Source organism: Lotus japonicus, chromosome 1 (assembly GCF_012489685.1).
Source record: "Lotus japonicus ecotype B-129 chromosome 1, LjGifu_v1.2".
NCBI lineage: Eukaryota > Viridiplantae > Streptophyta > Magnoliopsida > Fabales > Fabaceae > Lotus > Lotus japonicus.
In genome coordinates, this window is record NC_080041.1 from 113,833,013 (window position 1) to 113,860,061 (window position 27,049).

The 27,049-nt window shown below is 40.3% G+C and overlaps 4 protein-coding genes across 5 annotated transcripts; 2 read left to right on the plus strand and 2 right to left on the minus strand.

Moving 5' to 3' along the window:
• Window positions 1–29: 29 nt before the first annotated feature.
• LOC130719956 (F-box/FBD/LRR-repeat protein At4g26340-like) lies at window positions 30–1,957 on the minus strand. The gene is made up of 4 exons (XM_057570550.1): window positions 1,379–1,957; window positions 877–1,265; window positions 721–763; window positions 30–344 (listed from the first exon to the last, which is right to left on the minus strand). The coding sequence occupies exons 1-4, from the start codon at window positions 1,955–1,957 to the stop codon at window positions 30–32; spliced, it is 1,326 nt and encodes a 441-aa protein (XP_057426533.1).
• A 5,026-nt stretch (window positions 1,958–6,983) lies between these two features.
• LOC130719964 (FBD-associated F-box protein At5g38590-like) lies at window positions 6,984–8,088 on the plus strand. Its single transcript, XM_057570554.1, has 2 exons — window positions 6,984–7,484; window positions 7,657–8,088. Exons 1-2 carry the CDS (start codon window positions 6,984–6,986, stop codon window positions 8,086–8,088), a joined length of 933 nt encoding a protein of 310 aa, XP_057426537.1.
• Window positions 8,089–16,295: 8,207 nt separating this feature from the next.
• LOC130719985 (uncharacterized) lies at window positions 16,296–17,303 on the minus strand. The gene has a single exon (XM_057570572.1). The coding sequence runs from the start codon at window positions 17,301–17,303 to the stop codon at window positions 16,296–16,298; it is 1,008 nt and encodes a 335-aa protein (XP_057426555.1).
• A 6,234-nt stretch (window positions 17,304–23,537) lies between these two features.
• LOC130729462 (protein MAINTENANCE OF MERISTEMS-like) lies at window positions 23,538–26,358 on the plus strand. Of its 2 annotated transcripts, XM_057581240.1 has the most exons (4): window positions 23,538–23,623; window positions 24,156–25,142; window positions 25,228–25,988; window positions 26,077–26,358. In XM_057581240.1, the coding sequence occupies exons 2-4, from the start codon at window positions 24,161–24,163 to the stop codon at window positions 26,341–26,343; spliced, it is 2,010 nt and encodes a 669-aa protein (XP_057437223.1). In that variant the 5' UTR covers window positions 23,538–23,623; window positions 24,156–24,160; the 3' UTR covers window positions 26,344–26,358. The 2 variants fall into 2 exon arrangements, with proteins under 2 accessions (XP_057437223.1, XP_057437222.1); XM_057581239.1 differs by lacking the exon at window positions 23,538–23,623 and having other exon boundaries at window positions 23,783–25,142.
• The last annotated feature ends 691 nt before the right edge of the window (window positions 26,359–27,049 follow it).

Here is a 27,049-nt window from a genome sequence, read left to right on the forward strand (position 1 = left end):
TCATCAAGGATGGGCATAAACAACCTGCTCTATGGATCCTCTAAGGCGCTCACCAATGTTCTGCAGTCCATGTTGCACTCCACACTCCGGAATCCTCGATCCCATGTCAACTGAAGTCCAATCTTCAACGCTTTTGCTTCTGCGAGCAAGGCGTTACCTCCTTCCTCAAAGCTGTGAAACCCGCACAACCATACCCCTTGAGAGTCCCTAATAACACCACCCGACCCCATCTGATTGCTCACTGGATTGAAGCTGCCATCCGAGCAAAGGTTGACAGTTCCTGCCGGCGGCAGTATCCACCTCTTTGCCATCCAAACACTGTCATCACTGCCCCCATGCTCCCCCTAAACCTCACGAAATCATCATGCTCAAAGCACAGCCTGCGCCACGCCTCCTGTATGGTCCAAGGAACTTCCTCAAAAATCATATGGTCCAAGGAACTTCCTCCTGTACGGTTTGCATCGATTAAGCCGACTCTGACATTTAAATAAATTCCAAGTGACAACAATAATACAAATAACATATAGGTCTATTTGGATGACTTTCAAGTGATAACATTAGAATTAGAATAAATACACAAATCAAGAACAATTATCTAAGACCGTGAAGCCTTGTGGTGCACTTAGTTCAGAGACAATCCAGAGTTTGTGCTAAATTGTTGCTAAAACATTTCCTAGAATTAAAATGATTGACTGACAGTCGAAGTCCAAAATTAATAACCATCATTTTATCCAAGTTGCAAAATGAGTACAAAATCTCAAACCTGAAAAACCAATCATTGAGGAACAATTTCAGAGTAATACAAGTACATGCAAGTCATTCAGCTTTCATATAAATGAAACCACACATGTTGCAGAACTCTTTGGGCAGATAGACAATTCTTTTAGCATTTCAAGTTTTTCCTCAGGATTCATGGAAGGCTGACACTGGATTTCCATAGTATGTAGACATGTTGAATTGAGCATGATATATTCTGCGAATTGTTTCTCATTTTGCACTCCACTATAATTTTCAAGGGTGCACTTTCTAAACTGTGAACGAAGGCATTCAGCAACAGAATCTGGATAACAGAAGACCTCATCATTAACGCCATTTCCAAATAAAGGTGAGGGCCTGATTATTCTTTGCATATCAAGTACAAGAAATCGAAGCTTGGGGGAATTCTTGAGTGTGTTAAATACAAAGGACCAAGGAACTATTTTCATTGGGAAGATAATCTCCAAATGAATCAAGTTGGAAAACACAGGAAAGTCGGTGTTAACACACTGCAATAGTTAGTTACATAAACAAGTTATTCAAATGTAGATGAAAATTGAAATTATTACAAAAGTACAGAAAGCAAATAAAAAATCAAACTGAAATTTTCAGACATACAAACCTGTACTAATTGAAGAAACTTGGCATTGGATAAAGCTATCAGGGGAGTCAGAGGATTACGCATTCCACGTATACTTGCGCACACCAACTTGGGTAAGATTTTATACTCACTCTGGTCAGATGAATCGCTCTCAAAATATATGTAATGTGCTTCCAAATGCTCAAGAACAGGACAACCATAAAGAAGCTCCACTAGACACCGATTTTCAGAAAAGAAAAGCTCATTCAAATGCAAGGCTTTGAGCGAGGGAAAGTCAAAATTATAAAAGTTCCTCACATTTCCTCCTTTCAATTTGAGAACAACAAGTGTTTTGCAGCTGAAAATGGAGCGGGGCACGCTAATTTTTCGGAGCAACACTACGTAGAGGTAAGTATCATCAGCCTCCTCGATATTCCCTTGTTGTTGTGCGGCATTCAACGGATGCCGACGACCTAAATCAAGGCTGAGACTGGTGAGTGAAAGCCGGAGAGGGTTCCATCTCTTCGATAGAACACTTGTGGCAACAGCTTCCTCTGCTGGCAGAAAAGAGAGAATGTAATGAAGTATTTCATCAGGCAATGTGCTAATTCTGTCATCCATTGTTTACTTGCATACTTGCATACTTTTGCACTTGCCTTCATAGGTATTTATACCAAATTTTAATTCCCACCTGTTCGTTTTTTCAAGGCATCATTTATGAAGACTTTGATTTAAACGATTAGTTTACTCCGGCTGCATGTTTAGTTCTTCAAAAATATCATAACAAATTAGTACTCCCTCCGGTCCTATTTATAAGCATGAAAGAGAAGAAAAATCTTGGTCCTTTTTATAAGAACCAAATGAAAGTTTGAGCTATATTAATTAATTTTTTCCAATGATGCCCTTATTAATTCTAACTTGTAAAATGTGTCTCATTAATTATTCTCTCTCTTTTCCACTTTCCAACACTAATAACAAAGGGTAATTTTGGAAGTTCATTTTAATTTAAGACAAATTTAATGCATTTTATCTAGTTTAACTACATTTCTTAAACTATGTGAATTTTTTGTTGTTGCTTATAAATAGGACCGGAGGGAGTAACAGTTTAATACACAAATCTCCAGAAAAATATAACCTCACAATCCGAAGGTGAAACGATGGATATATTCCTGTGTTGAATAAAAACTCAGTTACTTTGATTCATTATTGCAACAAATATTTTAATTCCAATGAGAAGCCGCATTTAATGTTGATTTCGTTTCTTCCGATATTCATTATGTTAGATTTGCTTTGTACCGCATGGAGAGCTTCCCTTTGCTTACATAGATGATAGAACGACATCATTTGGCTCTTGCTCTACCTCCTGATTAAGATTTTTTTTGCTCCCAATGTCGGACGTTACATATGGAGTAATTTCTTGTTATGCCGCAGATTTTGGATCGTCAACTCATACTTGTACCCTCTTGCCCTAAAACTCATTGTGGCCAGAGCAAGAGGACAATAAATTGTTACGACAGAGATTTTTAATCGTCACTCTAATACTTATACCTCTTACCCCACATCTAATTGTGGATTAGAGCTAGAGAGCAATTGTTCCGACGAAGATTTCCGATCGTCCACTCTAATACTTGTAGTCGTTGCCCTGCAACTTAATGTGGGTAGAGCTAGAGGGCAACTATACCGGAGGAGATTCCCGATGGCCACACTAAGCAGATCGCGCCACGATCTCGAGAACTAGAATTACCTGGACACGAAAACAGGAACCCTAGCACCAGAGTTGGTCGAGCACTAAGGATGGAGGTAGGCCAACTACCGTTATGGCCTATGGCGTAGCCTACTAGTACATGTCCCTGATGGAATCCTACTTAGGGTACAACCAGATCCCAATGTACCATAAGGACGAGAAGAAGACGACTTTCATCACCGAACAAGTTACGTACTATTATACCATGTTACCCTTCGGCCTTGAAAATGCACAGGAAATATATCCAAGGATGATGACAAAAGTTTCGGGGAACTGATGGGGAAATCCATCGAAATCTACATCGAAGACATCATCGTCAAAACCCTCAATTGAGGAGACCACGTGGTCGATCGATCAAACATTTTAAACAACTAAGAAAGAACAACATGAGACTCAACCAGGAGAAGTGCACATTTGAAGTTTCGAGGGGGAATTCGTCGGATTCATGCAGACACACAAGGGAACATAAGTCAACCTGGACAAATGTGAGGCCATCAAGAGAATGAAGAGTCTAAGAACTATCAAGGAAGTCCAATAACTAGCCGGAAGAATAGCTGCCCTTGGTTGCTTCTTACCTTGAGTAGCACTCAAGTTCCTTCCCTTGTACTCCATACTTTGGAAGGGAAAATATTTTTAGTGGACAGAAGAGGATGGGCAAGCATTTCAACACTTCAAAGAAATTCTCTCAACACCATTAGTGCTCACTAGCGCAAAGATATGAGAATCCATGTACCTCTACCGGGCAGTCCAGGACAAGGCAATTAGCTTAGTCCTTGTTCGTGTGGACGAGGAGGGCCAACAACAAATTTAGTTTGTAAGTAGAGCCTTACAAGGAGTATACGTTTGGTACCAAAAGGTAGAAAATGTAGCCTTCAATCTACTGGTTATAGACCGACAATTGTGGCAATACTTTCAAGCCCATGTCTTTATTGTCCGAACGTGCCAACTCATTTTCCAAATCATCCAAAGGACAGATCCGTTCGGTCGCATGATAGCATGACCAATCGATCTATCTGAACATGACATCCACTATTAACCCCGCCACGCCAGGAAATCAATGCTCAAGTGTTAGCTAAATTCTTTGTAGAAATTACCAATGGAGAAGCTCCAACCGACTGTGTGAGCTGGACAACCCACGTTGACGAGTCAAGCAACAAGAAAGGAGGTGAGGAGGGCATCTTCTTGGAGAGAAACACAAGAATGTAGGTCGAATAGTTTTGTGCTTTGCTTTCCCTACCACCAACAGCTAAGCAGAGTATAAAGTATGCATCGTGGGACTCTTAGCAGCCTCAGATTTCGAAGCATCATACATAGTGGTGTGAAGCGACACTTAGGTAGTCACTTGCCAAGTAAATAGAGAGTATCAAGAAAAGGAACTTATACTTCAACAATACCTCGAGAGGATGAAACAACTGAGAAAAACTTTCCCCATAATTGAATTCAAACATGTCTTCCTAAGGTCATAATGAGAGAGTTGGCCCCTTGTCCCGACTGACCATCACCAAGAGACAAGGAACCAATCGGTCTATCATGTTGGAAACCATCTCCTCCCCAAGCATCCAAGCGCCAACAACCACACTGCAAATATATCTTACCGATAGTTGGATGGAATCGATAAGGAGATACCTTACTCAAGGAGCGTTAGCGAATGGTCACACTGAAGCAAAGAAGCTAGTTAGAAATGCAACATGGTATACTGTAATCAACAATACATTGTATAGGAGAGGTTTTGCCACCCCATTGTTGAAGTGCCTACACAAAAAAAGGGCCACATATTTGCTGGCCAAGATACATGAGGGCAATTGCAGCCATAACCTAGAAGGTCGATCACTAGCAGGAGAAGTTCTTAGGGTGGGCTACTAATGTCCGAACTCCAAATAATAGGGCACATAGCAAGTTAGACACTATGATCCGTGCCAACGCCACACCAATATATACAACGCTCAACCCGAACAACATTCGAGCTTGGCAGTCCCTTGGCCATTCCAACAATGGGGGATGGACCTCCTCCGACCCTTTCCCCCCTGCCCTAGGGCATCTAAAGTTCCCAGTCATAGCGATGGATTACCTGACAATGTGGCTGGAGGTCGAGTCATTGGCCGCAATCTCCTCAACCAGAATCCAACACTTTTTCTACAAAAATGTCACAAGCAGATTCTTAGTGTCGAGTGTCGTAGTCACGCACAACGACACCCAGTTTATAGACAAACACTTAAGACAATTGTCGAAGGGCTCCCCTTCAAACAACACTTTAACTCCGTCGAGCACCGTCAAACGATGAATGTGATGAGTCTGCAAACAGAGTCATTATGCAGAGCATAAAGTGAAAACTGAAAACTGAAGAAGGCGAAACGAAAGTGGGTCAAACAGCCGGACCATGTTCTATGCTCCTCCGAACAAAAAATGGAAAAAAAATTGAAGTAGCAACTCTGAATATGTTATTTTCATACTCTCTCATTGTACCCGTTTGGAAGAGCTTATTTGAGCTTATCTGATAGCATAAGCGCTTATGCCAGTTTTTGGGAGAGCTTATGCAAACAACTTATGACCTACCATAAGCTGTTTTGAGCTTATTTTCATAAGCTATTCAAGATAGCTTATGAAAAACAGCTTATGCTTATGTATAGTTTATTTTCAATTTATTTCAATAATTTTTTTTAAATAGCTCATGAATAAGCATTTATGTCATAAGCGTTTAATTAAGCTGTTTTTCCAAAAGGGGCCTTATCAAATATACTCTAAGTTTAATTGTAAGATAAAGAAACGGGAAAGTTTAATAGAATATTGGAAACAGCATGCCATGACTTTACATTGAAACGCTCTCAGTGGTAAAAGGATCTTCTAATTTAACTTGCCATGAAAGACTATTCGGAGGCGAGTAATGATATATACACACTTCACTTTCTCTTCCATCTCATTTCCATATATTTTTCTTTCTATCTCTCTCTGCATTTTCTGTTACATCACAAATCATATCATTCATTTCTCTCTTTTTTCTTCTTCTTTACATGAGGTGGAGGTGGAAATGGATTCTGAAGATAACATTATTGCTTCATGATTGCACAAAGCAAAGGAAATGCATGTATACGATATAAATGGAAGGATATTGGTTACGTTATGCAATAATGGATATTGGAAGAAACAAAAGAATCAACTTCCAATGTGCTTCTTCTCATTCCAATAATAAATTAAAGCAAGGGAGTAGTAGTGGATTTGTGTATATTTCAAAATTTTCCCTTCAATACAAAAGTCATGTCCCAAAGGAACCAGATGAAGAGCATGAATTTTTACTCACCCCACCCATTCGGATCAAACCTCGACTTCGCGTTTCAGATTAGAACCCTTGTGTAGTTCAGATTTTGCTTCAACTCAAGTCAATTTCATCTGAACAACAAAACCCCTCTTTTGTAGGGTTCCAACCTCCATTTTCCCGTTGAGGAAGACGATCTGACCGTTGGGTGTGGTTCACAGAACGTGACAATCACGTGTTTGTCTCCATGGCATCCCTCTCCCATCTCTCTCTGCCATGTCATTAAAAAATGACACATAAGCTTCCTTTCGTTAGTTTCTTCACGGAAAATAGACGGAAAATGAAAACTGCAAACGGTAGTAAATGTGGAGGATGTCTTTTGCTAATGATTTTTGTGGGGGACGATTTTCGCACAAATGGTAAACGTGGGGGACCAAAAGTGCAGTTAACCAAGAAAAAAATTTGATAGGGGTTAGAGACCAAAGAATAATTAGGGAAATAAATTTGGTATAAATATCCATTGAGATGAAGTTCAAAGTATGTAAAGAGACAATGGATGACAGAATCAGCACCTTGCCAGATGAAATCCTCTGTCACATCCTGTCTTTCCTCCAAACAGAAGAAGCTGTTGCGACAAGTGTTCTTTCTAAGAGATGGAGGCCTCTCTGGCTTTTTCACTCACCAATCTCAACCTAGATTGTCTAAGCTATATTGAGAAGTTCAAATCCTGTTCTCCCTTGAAGAAGATGCTAGATTCAACACTTACCGAACGAAGTGTGCACCTCCAACCCATCAAAAGGATCAGCTTCAGTGGTATAGCTTCAATTTTAGGCCCTCTGAAATACGAGATAGTGTCATCCGAAGAATTAAGAGACGTGTACGAGTGCCTAGACAAACTTGTGCCGTTCTCCATTTTCAGTTGCAGAGGCCTTGTTGTTCTCAAGTTAAAAATGATACATGTAGATGGTTTACATACTGTTGATTGTCCGTCGCTTAAAACCCTGCATTTGAATGATGTCGATTTTTCTGAAGACTGGGATCTTGTTGAGCTTTTAAGTGGGTGTCCAGTTCTTGAGGATTTGGAACTACATCATATACATTTTCTTTGCAGGTCATACGATGACTGTACATATAAAATACCTGAGTTGGTCTGGGCAAGTATTTCTGGACTATATTATACGATTTCCCCCCTTAGTGTTTTTTGTAATGTTGAGTTTCTGCGCTTTGAAGAGATTTGAATCTGTGAAAAAGGATTTGTTATTGGTTTTCTTTACATATTTGTATTTTAATCGTCATATTAATAAGTTGTCTTTATTACTATTGCAGTGTTCTGTCAATTACGTTCCAGTGTTTTCCAATTTAACTCATTTGGAACTTATTATCGGTAAGACTATGAGAGATCCCTTTGGGTTGACGGTGTTTGACGTTCTCAAGAATTGCCCCAAGCTTCAAAATCTTGTGGTGATACTAGATCGTATTATACCTTGGTGCTGTCCAGTTACTTTAACTAATGCAGATGATGAGGTTTTCCATTATCCAGATGCTGTTGCTGAGTGCGTTTGTTCACAGTCTAAGAAGTGCACACTTGTAGATTATACCGCAGAGAATAATGAGAAACGATTTGCAGAACTCAACGTCTTTACAAACTATGACAATTCAGTGTCTGCCTTGGTTAAATCCAGAGAAAAGCTTCAAATGCTAAAAGACTTGTCCATGTGCCCAAGAAGATCTGCAGCATGTGTGGTTTTATTTAAATGAAAACTGATTGGCTTGTACTTTATTAGCACGAAATTGTTCGTAACTGATGTGCTATTCTGCTAGGGCCTATGGAGTTGTACTCGTTTTGCAATTTTGGAGAAAATGAGGGTTATTAATTTTAAATTTTGCGATATATTTATGCGAGAAAATGTGTTTAGCTTCTGTTCATTATTTTTCTTTAGCCTTGTCTTTTGAAAACAAAATGCTTTTTAGGTAAGTCTAGTCTTTTGATTTTAATTCAATCAGAAAATGAAAAACAAAAAATGTTTTTCACGCATCTTGTTCCTACTCATTTTAGTTCGGACTCTTTGCTGGTTGAATCGAAGTGGTTCTTTCGTTCTTGAATTAGGTCATGTAAGTCGCTTTTATGGTGTATTCTTAAATGCAAACCCTTAGGTAACGTTTGGTGACGGAACGAAACATGACAGAACGAGACAGAACATGACAATAATGTTCTGTGTGTTATGTTTGGTAACTCAAAGTCAATAGAACAGAACCATGATTTTAATTACATATATAACCATGCGTGTTTAATATTTGATTGATGAAAACAAATTGAACTTAATTGAACATTTTGCATAGAAACCGTTTGTTATTGCTTACTTCATGAAATAATCACTTATTTCTTTAAAATAATCACATATATATTGTTTAAGTTGTTTCAGTATGCTATTGAAAAAAGCAGAAACCTAATTATTTATTTAAGCTATTTTAAGTGCGTTTATTTAGATTAAAAAATAGGCTTAATACATCAGAAGACCCTTGTAATTGTAAAGGGAATCAAATCCAGGGCCTACAAATTTTTTGCATCAAATTGGATCCCTAGAAAAAAATTTTTAATTCAATTAAGGCCAAAGTGTGCCAGCTCTCAATTTTATCCCAGTCATCAATTCCAAGTGGCTTTTATTATTATTTTTTAATTTAAAAAATAATTAAAAATAATTTTTAATTCCAACTCAATTAAATAATCAGAAAAAAAAATTTAAAAACTTAATAAATAGCCTAATCTAATAATCATTAACTAAACAAACTAATAATCTAACTAATAAACTAATCTAATAATCTAACCTAACCTAATCTAATAATCCCTATAACAAATCCCCAAATTGAACCCAATCCCAAATTGAACCCTAACTGAGGACAATTGAACCCAATTCCAAATTGAACCAAACACAGTCTTAAAGGTGAACCTCGCGCATGCAGAGGGGGTAATCTCCATCATAAAGCATCTTGATCTTCCAATCTCTTCCATCTCCTTCTTTCTTAGAAATTGCAGGTTCCACAGCAGCTGCCTCGCTAATAGCTCGAATGTGGCACTGAGACCCTGCAAGCAAATTAACCACACAAAATTAACCATATGGGGAATATTTCAGCATTATTTTGAGGATTACAGCAACAACAATAGAGATATTCGAAAGAGAGAGATGTGTGGGTGGGTTTACCGAGTTTGCGAATAGGAAGTGGCAAAGGAAGGTTGTGGTGTGGGACTGAAAAGAATGGTGATGGGTTATGGGGCCACCTTGCTGCAATACGTGATGAAGAAGCAGAAGCTGCTGCGATTCTAAAAGCCAAATTGTTCTAGGAGAAAGGGACTTTTGGTGTTTTCGAATGGGATTGAGTTCAATTTGAGGATTTGTTATAGGGATTATTAGATTAGATTAGGTTAGATTATTAGATTAGTTTATTAGTTAGATTATTAGTTTGTTTAGTTAATGATTATTAGATTAGGTTATTTATTAAGTTTTTAAATTTTTTTTTCTGATTATTTAATTGAGTTGGAATTAAAAATAAATTTTAATTATTTTTTAAATTAAAAAATAATAATAAAAGCCACGTGGAATTGATGACTGGGATAAAATTGAGAGCTGACACACTTTGGCCTTAATTGAATCAAAAAAAAATTTCTAGGGACCCAATTTGATGCAAAAAATTTCTAGGTCATGGATTTGATTCCCTTTACAATTACAGGGGTCTTCTGATGTATTAAGCCTAAAAAATATTGATTTTTACTATAATTTTTATTTTTAGAGATTTTGAGAAAAGCATAAGTTGATTCGTGTTTGACTACTCTAATTAAAAACACTTTTTTTTCATCTCCTCTCATCTATCATCATAGATTTTCATTATAAGTTAAAGTAACTGTTTCAAATAATCTGTTTTCAGCTTCAGCTGAAACAAACACAAAAAGTGATTTTTTTTATTTTAAAAGTGATTTTTTGATTAAAAAGTGGTTTTTCCAAAATAAGTTGAATCAAAAGCACTCTAACTGGCCCGTTTATCATTGCTTACAAAAACTGATTTTACTTTTGAAAAAATAATTGATTTTATTTTTATTAAGTTGATTCGTGTTTGACTACTCTAATTAAAATCACTTTTTTTTTTTATCTCCTCTCATCTATCATCATAGATTTTCATGATAAGCTAAAGTAACTGTTTCAAATAATCGGTTTTCAACTTCAGCTGAAACAAACACAAAAAGTGATATTTTGATTAAAAAGTGATTTTTTAATTTTAAAAGTGATTTTTTGATTAAAAAGTGATTTTTTTTTCTAAAATAAGTTGAATCAAACACACTCTAATTGGCTCGTTTATCATTGATTTTATTTTAAGTGATTTTTCTGAAAAAGTAGATTTTCATTTAACTTTGTCTACAAATATAATAGGTGCTTTCAATTTTAGAAGTGATTTTAAACTGTTTAGATACATAAAATTTCAAATATAAATCAGGGGTATTTTTGAACTTGCAAAAGTTTTAAGAGAGTGTTTCGTTCTGTTCCCTTCCGTTCCACCCTTTTCCAGGGAACCAAAGTGTCTCGTTCCTAGAGTCTTTTGTCCCGTTCCGTTTCATCTTAAAAACATGACAAACATAGAACGGAACTCATATGTCCCGTTCCATTCCCTTCCCACCTGTCGACCAAACGCTACCTTATGGGTCATGAGTTGTGATGTTGTTGATGCCACCAATACCCCCATTATCACCAATGGCCACCACCACCACAAGCAACCTCCACCATTGCTACATTTTTGCCAACACCCTCCATCATTGCCTCGTCTTTACCACCACCATCCTCTGTCACTGTTGCTACCACCGCTAAAACTACCACCCTCCACTACCGCCATCGTCATCACCGTCGCCGCCATCGCCACCGCAACCACACAACCTTCAACCACCACTTCTACCAAAAAAAAATCCAACAATGATAGATAGTAGACTAGCCTATATATTTCCACAAATAATTTGAATTTGTTTTTTTTAGGAAAAAGAAGAAAAAGGAGTCGAAAATGTCACAACAATTCAATAAAGTTTTTATTTTATTTTATTTGAGACACGTGTCTTTTTTCAGAGGTAATTATGTTTGTATCACACGTTTCCGAGAGTTAGCTCAAGTAGTAAGAATTAGATAACATAAGGGGTTGAGTGAGATGAATGATGAATGATTCAGGGTTCAAACCCCTTGTGAAGGGACTAACTTATTAACATTACTTTTTTGATATATCGGAAAACTAACAAAACAACTAAACTTTGACAAAGCTAAACGATCTCTCAATAAGAGGATCTCAACTTCCGGGGGAGGAACTTCAAGGATGCAAAGATCAACGTTTGGAGACGAGGCTCCCTTCCTAGCTAGCCAATCCGCGGGCTGGTTACACTCTCTGCTGATAGTACTTAGGGAAACATACCAATTCCTAGCCATTAATTCCAAAATATCATCAAGAATGGGCAAGAAAATACGACTGTCAACATCATTCAGTGCTTGAACCAACGTGCCACAATCCACGGTACACTGTACCTTTCTCCACCCTTTATCCCACGCGATCTGTAGCCCGATCTTCAGCGCCATTGCCTCCGCCAGCAGCGCGTTTCCTCCGCCCATGTGACTGAAAAACCCGGCGAGCCACCTACCCTGGGAATCACGAGCCAACCCGCCCGAGCCCATGCAAATCCTCTCCCTGCTAAAGCTTCCGTCAAGGCACAAATTCACAGTTCCTTCCCCAGGCGGATTCCACCTAGTGGACATCATAGTTTGATCATCTTCTATTTGATCTTCCTCTGTGAATCTCATGATTTCATCATGCTCATGACAAATACGACGCCACGCCTCATGAACTGGCCACGGAGAGTCTTCGAAAATCATATTATTGCGCCACTTCCAAGCACCCCACAAGCAAGCGATGAATTTGATTCCATTCGTCCCTTGTGCATGCCGAGACACCCAATCCGTGCATCCACTCACCTGGAATCCTGGCCAAGCGAGAGCCCCTGCTCTCATCCAAATTTCTCTTGAGTGCGGACAATCTCTAAGGCAGTGTAAAGCATCTTCCTCCGCCGCTGAGCACCGGGCACAACTCGGGGATGATGATAGATTGCAGCGGAAGCGGTGGCTGTTTGTTTGAATTGAATTATGCAGCAGCAACCAGATGAAAATGCGTATACGCTCCGGAACCTTGAGCCGCCAAACCCAACGCCAATCCAGCAGCGACACTGGCGTTTGATTGTGCTCCAGTAACCATGTATAAGCGTCCTTGACGGTGAAGCGACCCATGTCGTTACTGTCCCACACCCACATATCTCAGCGGTTCTGCACTATCACGGGTTCTATGTGCTGTAGGTGCTCCAAAATTGCAGCAGGTACAGGCGTGTATAATCTCTCCATATTCCACCTCCCTGCCACCATGACATCTTTTAATGTTAATTGAATATCATGGATATCCACGAATGGCACTTGGTTTGCCATGATTCCCCTGCCGCTCCAATCATCAAACCAAATGGATGAATCTCCTGTGCCTAATCTGAACCTGAATCCTTCTCTTAGTTGGTCCCGAGCCTTGAGAAGCCCCTTCCACACTGGCGAGTCTCGCACCCTGGCTTGGACCTGCAAAACAGAAGATGACCCCAAATATTTGTGTTTCATTGCCTGAACCCACAACTTTTGAGGTTTGTGAATAATGTTCCAAATTGCCTTGCCAAGCAAAGCTGTGTTGGCTAAATTCATGTCTCTCACCGCCAAACCTCCTTGATCTTTCGGGCTAGATACTTTCTCCCACCCAACCAGATGCCACGCCTTTGTTTCATTGCTGCCACCCCAAATAAATGACCTCATCATCTTATTTATGCGATTTGTGATACCTCGGGGTATATAGAAAACTTGCATGGAATAAGTCGGAATGGAAGCAATTACCGACTTCGCCAGACAAATTCTTCCAGCTAGATTGAGCATTGACCTTCTCCATGTGCCCATTTTCCTTTGGATATTCTCAATAAGGTATTCAAAATTTCTTCGATGTATATGACCCCCTTTTAGTGGAAAACCCAAATATTTGCCCAAGTCTCTAACAAAGGGGATAGGAGCAATGTTAGAAATTTCTGCCTTCACCTCCGCCCTAACGCCCTTTGAGGTGATAGCTTTGGATTTTCCCATGTTAATCTTAAGGCCCGAGCATTCACAAAAGGACCTCATGGTTGTAGCAAGGAGATCAACCTGGGAAGTCGTAGCCTGACAAAACAAGAGAACATCGTCTGCAAAGAAAAGATGGGATATCGGAGGACCTCCTTTTGAAATCCTTATTGGCTTCCATAGTCCAGCATCCACCCTACTTTGAATGAAGACAGAGAGGCGTTCCATGCAAAGTACAAACAAGTACGGCGAAAGCGGATCTCCTTGTCGGAGCCCTCTCCCAGGTCTAAACTTTGGAAGACGGGATCCATTCCAGAGAATAGAAATCTGGGAAGAGGTTACACAGCACATAATCAGGTTAATGGTTACCTCAGGGAAGCCAAAGTACACTAGAGTCTCCTTCAAGAACGACCACGAGACACTATCATAAGCCTTTTCCAAGTCAATTTTGAATGCTAAATTACCCTTCTTAGCAGTGGAGAGGTGCATGTGGTGAATGATCTCTTGTGCCAGAAAAGCATTATCCATAGTTCCCCGACCTGGGATGAAACTGTTCTGCATTGGCCCAATCAGTGTATTAAGGAACGGGCGGATCCTATTAACCAACACTTTAGTAATAAGCTTGTAGGTGACATTACATAGGCTTATTGGGCGAAACTCCTTAACCATAGACGGATGATCAACCTTAGGGATGAGGACCATCAGAATCTCCAACACGTCTTCATGAACACGCCCTTCTTGGAAAGACTCCTTTACTAGACTCCAGAGGGCATCCCCCACGTGGTTCCAATATTTTTTGTAGAAGAAAGGTTGGAATCCATCAGGGCCTGGTGCAGTGAAAGATTTCATACTCATCAACGCCTCCTTAACCTCTTCTTTTTGGATTGGTTGTACTAGAAGATATTTAGCCTCCTCTGTCAGACTCGGGAAAGCTGCGTGGCTAAAAGTTACCTCTTCCGCTGTAGAGCTAGTAGCAAATAAGTTCATAAAGAAACCTTGCACCTCCTGCTTGAGAACATCCTCATCGGAGCACCAGTTACAATCTCCCATTTTAAGATGGTGGATATGGTTTCGCTTTCTTCTGATGACAGTTTGGGTATGGAAATAGGCTGTGTTTCTATCCCCAAATTTTACCCTATTTTCTCTTGCTTTCTGATACCACAACAGTTCCTCCTGTTTTAAGATGTTTCTGTATTCTCGTTGCAGGTCTGCTTCGAAGAGAACCAGGTCTGAAGTCACCTTATGATCAAGTTCTCGCTGAACTCCTCTTAGGCGCCCTTCAACGTGTCTCTTTCTCCTGAAAATATTCCCAAAGACTTCCTTGTTAAAAACCAGTGCAGCCTCCCGCACCCGGTTCAGCTTATGGTGGATATTCTCGTCGCTCAACCTCCAAGCATTTTCCACTAATGATTCAAATTCAGAATGGTCCGCCCAGGCAGCAAGAAAACGGAAAGGCCGATCCTGACTATTTCTTGAGTGAACTGTGTTACCGCATTGGAGAAGAAGGGGATTGTGGTCAGAATGGACTCTGTTCAGGACCTCCACAAAAGCATCAGGGAATTCCACTCGCCACTCAGCATCACCCACCGCTCTATCCAATCGTTTCGACACCGTGAGCCTGTTATTCATTTTCCTGAACCAAGTGAATTTGCGCCCCACTGATCCCAGATCAATGAGATTGCACCTTTCCAGAATCGATGCAAAGCGAGCAGCTCTATTTGGTAGGAAGTCTCCTCCCCTGACTTCAGAAGGAAGAATAATTTCGTTGAAATCACCCAAGAGGAGCCAAGGTAAGTGAATTGAGTTCCTAAGCATGCAGAGGTGATCCCACAACATATCTTTATGTGCCGGAGCTGGGGAAGCATATACCGCACTACAAACCCAGGACAGGTTTGCCTTCCAGACTTCAAAAGTGACTGCTTGTTGATGAGCCTCCACCAGATGAAATGATGCATTTGAGCTCCTGTTAGAGAGCACCCAAATTCCTCCACTAAACCCTCTAGCCTCCTCAATGAAGATAGGAGAGAAGTCCAGAGAGTTCCAGAATCGCCTAGCCTTAGCGAACTGACATCTAGTTTCCAAAAGAATAACAACATCAGGTTTCTTGCATCTGATGATATCCTTCATAGCAAGTTTACCATGGTCATGCAATGCACCTCTAATATTCCAAGAGACTATTTTAAAATCATCAAAACCAATCATTAAAAACAATTTTGAAAATAAGGGGCAACCCCCTTGGGATCCGTTCAGAGAATTATAGCTAAACATTAGCTATTAATCTTTGGTCTTCCTTCATCTCATTCCCGTTGATCGGTTCCTTGTCATTTAAAACCGTTCCTGATGCCATCATAATGTCATCATTATTGTCATGTACTCCCAAGATTCGAAGTGGTGCTTGATGGTTGATGTTGACCGGTCCATGGTCCCACTCATCAACACGGAATCTTCTCTTTTTGTTAATCATCATCAAATGATTGGAGGGCCCACTTGTGCTACCAAATTGGAAAACCTTGTTATTATTGGGTTTGGTAACGGCAGAATCTCCTTTATCCTCCTTCAATTTCTTTACCTCATCATTTGTAATTATCCCCTCATTATTGCTACCTTTATTTCCGTTCCCTCTTCCCTTTGAATCTTTGACCTTGGCTGGCCCATTATTCCCATTGAATTTCTCCAACGGATTTTTCTTAACCTGTTGCTTTTCAGCCGCAGTCTTCGTCATTGTGGCCACCGGTTTTTTTTTATTTCTCTTCTTTTTGGTGACCGTTATCCATTGGCCCAGAGGCTCCACCTCAGCTTCTTCATTGGCATTTATTGTTGGTTTCTCCACCAGAATCGCATCTTTAATGCTCCCTCTTCAATTTTGTTTCCTGTCGTTACTGCTTCCGTTGATAACGTAATTTCCATGTTATGGTTGTCCATGGACCCCACCTGGCCGTTCTCCGCCGCCGTCTTCCCCTGAGCCTCCGCCTCTCCTCCAAAGCTCTGGTTCTGTGTCTTGCTTGCAGCCGGCGATATCTCAGTAGTACATTCTCTGAACCTATGGCCATAGCAGCCACACTTAGTGCAGATCACATGAAGGCCTTCATATTCAATATTATACCAGTAGTCTTCTAAGCAAATTTTTCCAACCACTGGCTTGTCCAGGTCCAGCTCCACGCATATCCTCGCGAATCTTCCCCTCTCTGCTCGTAGTGTACCTCTATCCAGCCTGACTGGTTTGCCTATAGCCCGGGCTGCGGACATCAGATAACTTTCATTGTAAAACGCCACATTCAATCCCGGGATACGAATCCAGGCAAGTGTTTTCTTGACTCTTGCTGCAGGAGATATAAACTCCGGGCTCCAAGTGGCCACCGCTAGGTAGTGGTCGAAAATCATCCATGGTCCTCCACCCATAACCTTTTCCTTATCTTCCTCTCTATCAAACTTGACCATATAGAAGCCATTGTCCACGTCCATTAAGTCAAACTCCCCAGAGAGCCGCCATAGGCTTGTTAGCTTCGTCTTCATCAATCGGTACCCTAGCCTCTTCCCTAGCAGCGAGATGACTAGTGCATCTTTCCATGGTGAGCACATACCTTCAATCACTTCCCTCTCCACTACTATTTTTGGTAGCTGCGGATTATCATTCACATAGATCACCTTCATCATGTCATTGTCAATCAAATCAACATACTTCTGTGGTGGTGGAGCAGTAGCCCCGCCCATGAGTTTATCCTTGAAAGAGCTTTGCTGCGGTTGCGGTTGGATGCCGTCATCCGGCGGCTTTGGGCTGCCTTCTCCAGGGGGAGAGAATGCCGATGACTCACACTCCATAAAAGTCTCCACTTATTAACATTACTAAAAAGTAACAACTAACATTCGAAAAAAAAAAGTTTATGTCACACACTCCATGATGTAGTTTCAAGAGAAACAAGATTGAGTTCGCAAATTCAAATTCAATATATTAATGTGGATAACAAAATAAATCTGTCGTGTGATGTTATGTTTAGCAACACACCCTAGACCTTAGAGACTTCCATAAAAAAAAATATAAAAGCAAAAACTATATTGAAATAAAATCTCTAGAATGGAACTCTCTCAAATGAGTATGTTAAAAAACACTCTAATTGCAAACATTCACAACCACTTAACGAAAACAAATTAAACCAAAAAAAGAAAAAGTAGATCAGCGATTCCATAATTAATTCCTATATGGCCTAACATGCACCATTATTGACATATTTGTCTTCATCAATAACATCCTCGCGGGCCATGACGGTAAAAAACCAAAATATACTTGAGTAAGCGGCCGAAAGGGCACCGAGTACAATGAGACCAGGTCCAGCTGTAGGGCAAGTATAGTGGAGATCAGGATGTACTTTGTGTGAAAGGTGAAGTTGTTCAGTTATTGTTGGCCATAACATCCAAGTTGCAGCTACACCAGTTCATATATTTTCTCTATGAACAAGGAAAGGGAAAGGGAAACCTAGATACTTGAAAACTAATCATCAAATTGGGAAAAGAAAGAATAAGGAAAAGAATGAAGGTATTTACAATGAAACAATGAAGGATTGCAGGAAATCCATTCTCTTAAACAAAACCCTTGGCGGAACAGACTGTTGCTTGTAAGGGTAGAACAGAGAAATACATCCATACACCGTGGATGAAACAAGTAAAGAAACTGAACTTAAAATTATTGGATCATATGAGAACTCGCATGTGACAGCAGTACTATCCTTGCTAATTACTGGCGTTCCAAAATCAGGCTGCAATTTATTCAAAAAATTACAACACATATTTAGAATTTCAGTCACACAATCTTCAATAACACACCAAAAGTTCATATATATACAACAAATTTGAAACGAGCGCGCGCACAATATGTATATATTACATCAAACTCAGAAGAAATATAATTCTGAGAAACTATTAGAGAATAATAATCAATGGTGGGGTTGTTTACCTTCATGAAATAAGCTATCATTCGCCACTACTAGAAATGTGCTAATTACCTGCGCATTTTTCGTCAATTTTTTTTCGCAGGCATTTCCTGCGAATTTTGCTGCATTTACGGTGTCTTTTCCTGCGAATATATTTTTCAAGGAAATATTCGCAGGTAACTATAGGATTTCTTGCGAATTTACCAACGGGCAACTATTCGCTAAAGACTTCGCAGCAAACCTGAAATTTCATAGGGATTTTGCTGTGGAAAATGCGCAGGAAATATGGCAGGATAAATTCTACGCAAATTTCGCAGGAAATCATTTTAAATAAAATTAAAATTAAAATGTAAAGAGTGTAAAATTTAAATCATTTAGATTTTCGTCTCTAGTTAAATTTCATTTTCATTTTAGCAATAGGAGTTTTGAAACTTCTCTGCTAGGGTTCCTGAGTCCCTGCGTCGTACAACTACTCTGCCGCCGCTCGGCCTCCACCACCGCCACCGCCACCGCCACCGCTTCATCGCGCGCCTCTTCCAGCCGCCATCGCTCGCACCTCTTCATCTGTTCTTGTTCGTGACTCTGTCCTTGGAGAGCAAAGCTAATCCATGGCGTCCACAGCGGCGCGGTTACCTCTTCCACGGCGACGCAAGGCTGCGGCTCTGCTTCCATTTCCATTCAGGCAAGTTCGCAGGGTGTTGATTCCTTTTATCATTCTATTGTTGATTAGGGTTTAACGTTGTGATTTGATGCTACGATTGTAATTTCAGAAACTATTCTCTCTTGAAGTTCTCTAGTTCTCTGATTCGTGGATTTCCTCTTTGAAGCTCTTCGTTCATACTCTTCCATCCCAAGGTAATTTTCTTCTTGACATCTATTGTGGCTTGGTTTAGGGTTTCATATACTTGGGGAATTTCATGGTAATCAAGTGTAGGGTACATATTAGCTATAGTATCAGTTAATGTTAGGTGTGAAAGGTTTTTATGTTGCTTTTGATTATCCACCGTTTCATGCAATCTTATGTGTTTGTGACTTTGTGTGTAGCTCTACATATAAATTCAATGCTTCAAAAGCTTTAATGTTGCAGTAATGCAAAGGTTGGGTTTTCAATTGAAGCCTAATGTCAGGTTTTTCTTCTCTTTTTCAGCATTCATGTTTCTTTGGCAACACTAGTCACTCTTATCTCATTCCTGAAAACACAAAACCAGAAAACCTTACCTTGTATTTATTACATTGAAAATTAACCTGGCTTGATGAGTTAAATGTTGTATCTTGTGCTTGAAGGGTTCTTAATGGAAAGAGAAAGCAGAGTCTGGAAGTGGAACTTCAACAGTGCTAAAAAGGAAGCATTTTAAATATAACAAAATTGGTGAACAAATAGTAATGTAGCCTTAAATTGGGTCTAGTGAGGACATCTTTGTAGACATCTAAAAGTGATTGGAAATCTGCATAAAATGCAAACTACCTACTAACTAGAGGACTATAACAAAGAAATGAGCTCAATTAGGGGGCCCTCATTTCTCTAACTGAAACAAAAACATGTGACTAAGTAAATATGTTGTTTGCATTTGTCCTTAGGCTTCGTGATACTTCTAGTGTTTTCCTTTTATGTACTTATCTTGTAGAGTGCGCTTTTCTAGCTCTAAAGGTGATCTGACTATTGAATTCTGCACTAATATCAACAATGGTACAGTTGAAGAGTAGAGCATTTACTATATCAAATTTTTATTAGATGCTTTCTGGTGTTTCCATTAGATGTTTTCCTGCCTTTCAAGTTTTTATCAGCAGCTACAGGATGACATTAGTTTACTAAAACACTTGACTCAAAATCAGCTACTGCATCATGTTGTCCTTCTTCATCCTCCTCACTTGACTTAAATTAGATACTATAGTATATCAGTTTTTTGGTTGCTTCATCTGTATACCTTTCATTCCCATTCAGGTACCTTTTGAAGTTCATGCCAGAGTGAGCTCAAGGTAATTTCTTTCATCTTAGCAGAATTGCAGTGCAGTTTCTTTTGGTGTTTGAATTTTCTATTTACTATCATTCATGTCATAATAATCCCTTTCACTCCTCATACTTAAACTTAAAAAGTATCATGATTCAGGGATATCTGAGAAAAGAGTCCATACAGAAGATGTGCATCATCTTGATGTCAAAACGTAATGCTATTTCTTTTGCTTATATTTCTAGAGCACTTTCGTTAAGTTTCTGTGTTCATTTCATATTGAACTCAGATGCAGAAACACTACAAAACTACTATATTTATAGTACTTCTGATTTGCAGTGGCATGCAAATTAGAGAATTAGAGAAGGTTTTTGGTCTTCATGAGCAGCTAAAGGTATTAATTACCCCATCCTTTTTTCCTTTTCTATAAGTTTTTTGGAAATTTGCAAGATAGGTGAGAATAGGGCAAAAGTTTGTGTTGTTGTTTTCTTACAATTTACAACTGCAAAACCTTGTTGGATGAGGGATTTGAAATGCAATGAAAAAAGGGAAAAGTTGACACACTGTTAAGAAGAAAGGTGAAGAAGACATGAATCTAACTTAACCCAAAGGATTGGTGGATTACTGATTTTATCTATTGAAACTCAATGACAAACAGGCCCTAAATCTAACTCATTTAATGAATGTATAATTACAACTAGGTCTCCTACGATGTGGAAACGGTTGTCGACTTCGGTGGATTAACTATCGTAGCCCTGGCATCAAGCGTGGCCCATTTACTGATGAAGAAAGTACTACTATTCAACTTCATGGCTTGCTTGGCAACAGGTACCTCACTGCACCATTTGCTGATTTTTCATGAACATGTAAATTCATGCATATAACCAACCCTTGGTTCTGAAGGTTCATTTTGCTCATAAGTTGAACAGTGAATATGTCACATGCTTCTAAAGTATGAAACCTTCAAGTTTGCTAGTTTGAATAGGATTCTAGGGACAAACAGACAATTTTCTGAATCTCCTTGATGGTAGATTTGACTAAGATTATCTTCTCCTAAGGGAAAGGCGATACTTTGATCTGATAGTATGATTTTCTTCATTAAACTTATTTTAAATCTCAACCCAATATTCTGCTCAAGGCTTATTTTTTATTTTGAGGAACTTGATTGAGTGATATGCATAAATGCATGAAGTTAGTTTAAACACTCATTCTAAAACTGAACATTAAAGGTACCTTTTATATGCATAACATGGATTTAGATAAAGGGGGAAAAGAGCTCTGGTAGGATACTTTTGACAGTTTCTGTTGTAGATATGTTGATCTTTTGAATTATATTTTTTCCAACTTGATTTCAGGATATGCGATCCCTCTTTGATTTGTATTTGAAACTTAGTACTGTGGTGCGTCTGAATTCACCTGCGCTCGATACTCACTTGAATTTTCCTTGTTCTTCTATGATGGCAGAAGCAATATGCCGAGAGGGAGAGAGAATGTTGAGTTTCACAGTAACTACATCAAGTAATGGCTAATGCAGGAGTATGCTTTGGCAAGGAAAATCCTAGCAGCGGCTGTTTTGTATAATGGCTAGACGTCTAGAACTGAGATTAATTAAATTGACATTTGTGAGCTTTTCTCATAGTAATTAAGTGTAGGGTGCATATTAGCTATAGTATCAGTTAATGATTTTTAGTGGGGTTGGGTGTGAGATTTTTATGTAGCTTTTGACTGTCTGCTGAAGCAATTATCTGTTTCATGCTTTTGACAGATTTTTTCTGGTTTTAACTTGACTCTTGTTTGTATTGGGTTGTACTTCATTTCAATATTCATTTGGCTTATGAAAAATGGAACTTCAATCTTATTTACTTTGCTTTTAAGTTTTGATTACTATTATTATGTCCCATTATTCCACACTTGTTTGCTTCTGTTTCAAAAATTTTTTAAATCTATTTTCAACGCAAAATCTGGGATTTAAAACAAAATTACCTCTAGAAATTTCCTGCGAATTTATTAGGGAATATTCTCTTACCTGCGAATTTTCCTGCGATATTTGAGGTGAAAATCGCAGAAAATGTCGCAGGTATTTCCTGTGATTTTTGCAGCGCATTTGGAAGGGAAAATTGCAGAAAATGTCGCAGGTATTTCCTGCGATTTCTGGAAATCGCAGCAATAATTATCCACGAAGGTATTAGCTGGGTATTGAAAATTCGCGAAAAATTTCGCAGGAAACACGTTTCCTGCGAATTTTTGAGCTAAATTCGCAGGAAAATGCGCAGGAAATAGCCGAATTTCTAGTTATTCCAAGTACGTAAGACAGCAGAACAGGCAACGAAACAATCAGAGACATTTGAGTGATGGTGATGGCCATAGTGGCTGCGCGTGAGGAACCGGAAAAATTTAGCGAACAGAAAAAGATTCAATGTTGTATTATGTATGGTTGTTTCTATTTGATAACATCCCAAAAGTTGGTCTACTTATAGATTCACACGGCAGAATCTAAACAATTGATGTATATCAATATTTTTAAAAGGGGAAGTTAAGTATAGATATTTATATTTAGATTAGATTAGATGATTTTTTAATGCAAATTTGTTATTTTAACAATCATCAACTCCATTTAAAAAAAACAATCATCTATATATTCGAAATGCAAGATATATATCATTTAGTAAATCAATCCACAATTACTTCGTTACTGGATTGATTTTATTTAAATATTTATAAACTAGTGTTTTTTACCCGCGCTTTGCACGGGGAATACATCTATTATATTTGATAGGTCAATTAATACCTTGATCATCTACTAAACTTGAAAAGAGAGCCTGAAGGAACACTGTTCCTAAGAAAGCTCTCAATCCTGGCCGTTCAATTATTTTTTGGTGGCCCCACTTGCCTTCCTTTATTTTTGACCATTGATCTTTCCTCTATGACCCAAAGAGATCAGACCAGTATTTTGTAGCACTTAATTTCTCTCTGGCTGAGGTCATTTCTTATGCTGAAGATGGGGGAGTTGGGTTTGGGGCCCCCCCTATGGGGCTCCCCGCCCCACTTAAAGTGGGGAAGTCTTATATCCGTATTATATTAGTATGTAAACCGGCAAGGGTTTATTCAAACCCATTTCAAACTTCATTCCGTATTTTGCCAAGCTCTTCTCCCCTCTTCAACCTTCGATCTCTGTCACTCCCCTTGCTTGAACCGTGTACTTGAAAGGTTCCATCATCTCCATCAAAGCTCTTCACAACCCCATTCTCAGAATTGAAACCTAGAGGTAAGGATTTTTGGATTTTCCCCATTTAACTTGAAATTATGTTAATCATTGAACCCTAGGGTAGTCGATTGTTGCTTGTGTAGAGGTATTGTTGGCTGAAATGTCTTGAATGTGGTTTGGGTTTAGGGCCGATAGCTCATTGTCGTTAATGACGTTTCTGGGTAAATACGGATCACAGGTTTCCGTATTGAATATGGAAAATGGTATTCCGTATTCAGTATGGAACATGGTTTTCCGTATTGAATACGGAAAAACGTTTTCCGTATTCATCTCAGAACCAAACCCAACACTTATAATTGATTCTGGGTTCAGAATCAATTATAGAAGGTTTCCAAAGCATTTGTGAGTAGTTTCTAGATGCCATAATTGATTATTAGGAAAATAAAAGTTGATCCAAGCATGCATAATCCACAGAAGATCCGATTATCATCTATGTACTTATAAAATTCTAGGAATTTTCCATTTGCTTGCATCATGTTTCTGTCTATGGCTGAAATGGTATATATAGTGAATGTTTGCTCTGAATATATAGTGAGAATGAAGAACAGAAAGAGGTCTCATGCTTCTAGTGAGGATGTCGGGGCTACTGAGGATAGACACCGGCGGTTACATGCTTCTAGCCGGCGCGGCGATCATGCTGCAACCTCTCAGGCGGTGGAGGCTTCAGCTCCAGTTGTTTCTCCGCCGTCTCCCATGATTGAGGTTCCTCTGGTTGATTATCCGCCGTCTCCCACGGTTGAGATACCTACAGTTGTTTCTCCGCCCTCTCCCATGGTTGAGTCATCAGGCGAGGAGTCCTCAGGCGAGGAGTCCTCAGGCGAGGAGTCTTCCGGCGAGGAGTCATCAGGCGAGGCCTCATCCGGCATGGGAGGATCTGACGAGGATAGTATTCCTCCGCCTACTGTTGATGCTGATGTCCTGCCGCCAGAGCAGGGGGCACAGGGTGGCGAGGAGGACCTGATCCAGAGGTTGCCGCCGTTTCCGGGGGGGCCTGTTGAGCTATCGCTCCTCACCCATTATGCTGATCACAAGGCTCCCTGGGCGTGGCATGCACTCCTACGCACAGACGAGCGGTATGTGGACCGTCGACAGTTGAAGGTGGCCACAGCTGGGGGGAAGGTTTGGAACCTTGCTTGTGATGGTGATTCAGACAGTCACAGGCGGGTTCGAGAGTTGATTGAGCAGACGGGTCTTCATCAGCTACCCTATTGCAGCTACCCGGTGACAGATGCAGGCCTTATTTTGGCCCTTGTGGAGCGATGGCATGAGGAGACTAGTAGCTTCCACATGTCGTTCGGGGAGATGACTATCACCTTGGACGACGTGTCGGCTCTTCTCCATCTCCCCATGGGGTCGAGGTTCTATACGCCTGGGAGGGGGGAGAGGGACGAGTGTGCAGCGCTCTGTGCTCAGTTGATGGGAGGATCTGTTGGTATTTATGAGGCTGAGTTTGATACGAATAGGTCCCAGACTATTCGCTTTGGGGTCTTGCAGACCCGGTATGAGGCTGCGTTGGCGGGTATGTCTTAATTATTATTGTATTGTCTTTGTATCTATTATTATTGTATTGTTATAAACTATTAACTTAATTCACTTCATTGTAGAGCACCGATATGAGGACGCTGCACGGATTTGGCTGGTGAACCAGCTAGGCGCCACGCTCTTTGCTAGCAAGAGCGGAGGCTACCATACGACCGTCTACTGGATAGGGATGTTGGAGGATCTTGGTCGAGTGTGCGAGTACGCGTGGGGCGCGATTGCGCTCGCTACGCTATACGACCAGCTTAGTCGAGCGTCCAGGAGAGGGACGGCCCAGATGGGAGGTTTTAGCTCGCTCCTGCTAGGATGGGTCTACGAGTACCTTTCTGACCGCGTCATTATCCGTAGGGCGGATCCGGAGTACTCGCAGGACCAGCCTAGGGCGCGGCGGTGGGCTATGTCCCGGGTCGGGCATGCAGGCCTTGATGAGAGGCGAGTCATGCTCGATGAGCTGACGGTGGATGACGTTATATGGACCCCATTTGAGGACCATCGGGCTCATCGACCATGGGATCCGAGGGCCATGTATTCTGGCTACATCCGGTCGCCATTTGGCCGTGTTGTTCGACGGCATCTACCAGAGAGGGTTCTGCGCCAGTTTGGCTTCATACAGGATGTCCCTCGACACCCCTCTGAGATCCATACGTCTGGGTCCCTTGCTGAGACCGCAGATGCTGCCTTTGCTGAGTTTGCGCCGCACCTCCGCCCTCAGGGGATCCCCGCTACATATCCGGGAGAGGCTGTGGAGGATTACATGAGGTGGTACAGCGCTGTGTCCCATCGGTTCATCATCCCTGATGATAGGAGGGAGGAGTTCAGTGCAGTGGTAAGTTTGAATTTTATTTTCCATTCAATTGTGATTTTTTGTTCATGATATTTTATTTGTATCTAATGTATCTACATTATTTTTGCAGACTGTTATGCGTCGGGCCGTGGACTTGTTGGAGCAGTCACTCGAGGTGCCAGATGCTCCTGCAGAGGGCACGCATTCCCGATCCCTCACTGAGAGGGCGCTGGATCTTATTAGATCCAATGCCTTCATTGGTACCCAGGGGGTAGCCTTTGCTGCTGTCCGAGGAGCTAGAGCTGCAGGAGGCAGAGGTCGTGGAGACAGAGCGCGTGGAGGCAGAGCCCGTGGACCTAGAGGTCGTAGAGGGGCCGGTAGGGGTCGGGGCGAGTGATTGACTGTATATTTGTATATTTTTTTTGTATTTTTATATTATGACATGTGACTCTTTGTATTAAGACTCTCTTTATATTAATCATGCTTTCTATTTTCACTCATTATATGCCGACTCTTGTATTGAAAAAAACCCGTATAACTACACCGTAAATAATCAAAGGCAGGATAAGTAACATAAATAATTCATGGCAAACAGTTTAAAGGGTACACGAAATTATTCAGAAGCAACACGAAAACAAAATTAATCCTCAGTGATATCGATGAAGTCGTGGGGTCCGCTATCCTGTGGAAATACTTTGACTATGTTGGGCAACGTTATATTCAGATAACGAACAGATTTACTCGGTGCAAACACAGCAACCTGCAAGTAAATTGCAAATTTAAAAGATTAATGCGTACTTGTTCAAAGGAAGCAAGATTAATGTTTAAGGTAATAGACCTTTTGGAGAACAAGAACAGATCCAACAGTTATGACATTCCTAAATTCCCCGTCAGTGAAGGCCTTGCGATGGACGCTAGCGTCAACGGTGCCCGTAGGGTCCTAAATCAATGCAATCGTGAGAGAAAATGAGACAACAAATTGACGGTTAAAGAAGCTGGACAAAAGCGAGCAAATACCTTGAGGGTAACTTTGGCATCTCCGAAACCATTGGGAGTGCATGCTTTAATAACAGCAACAACACTCTCTACTCTCTCAACATTCG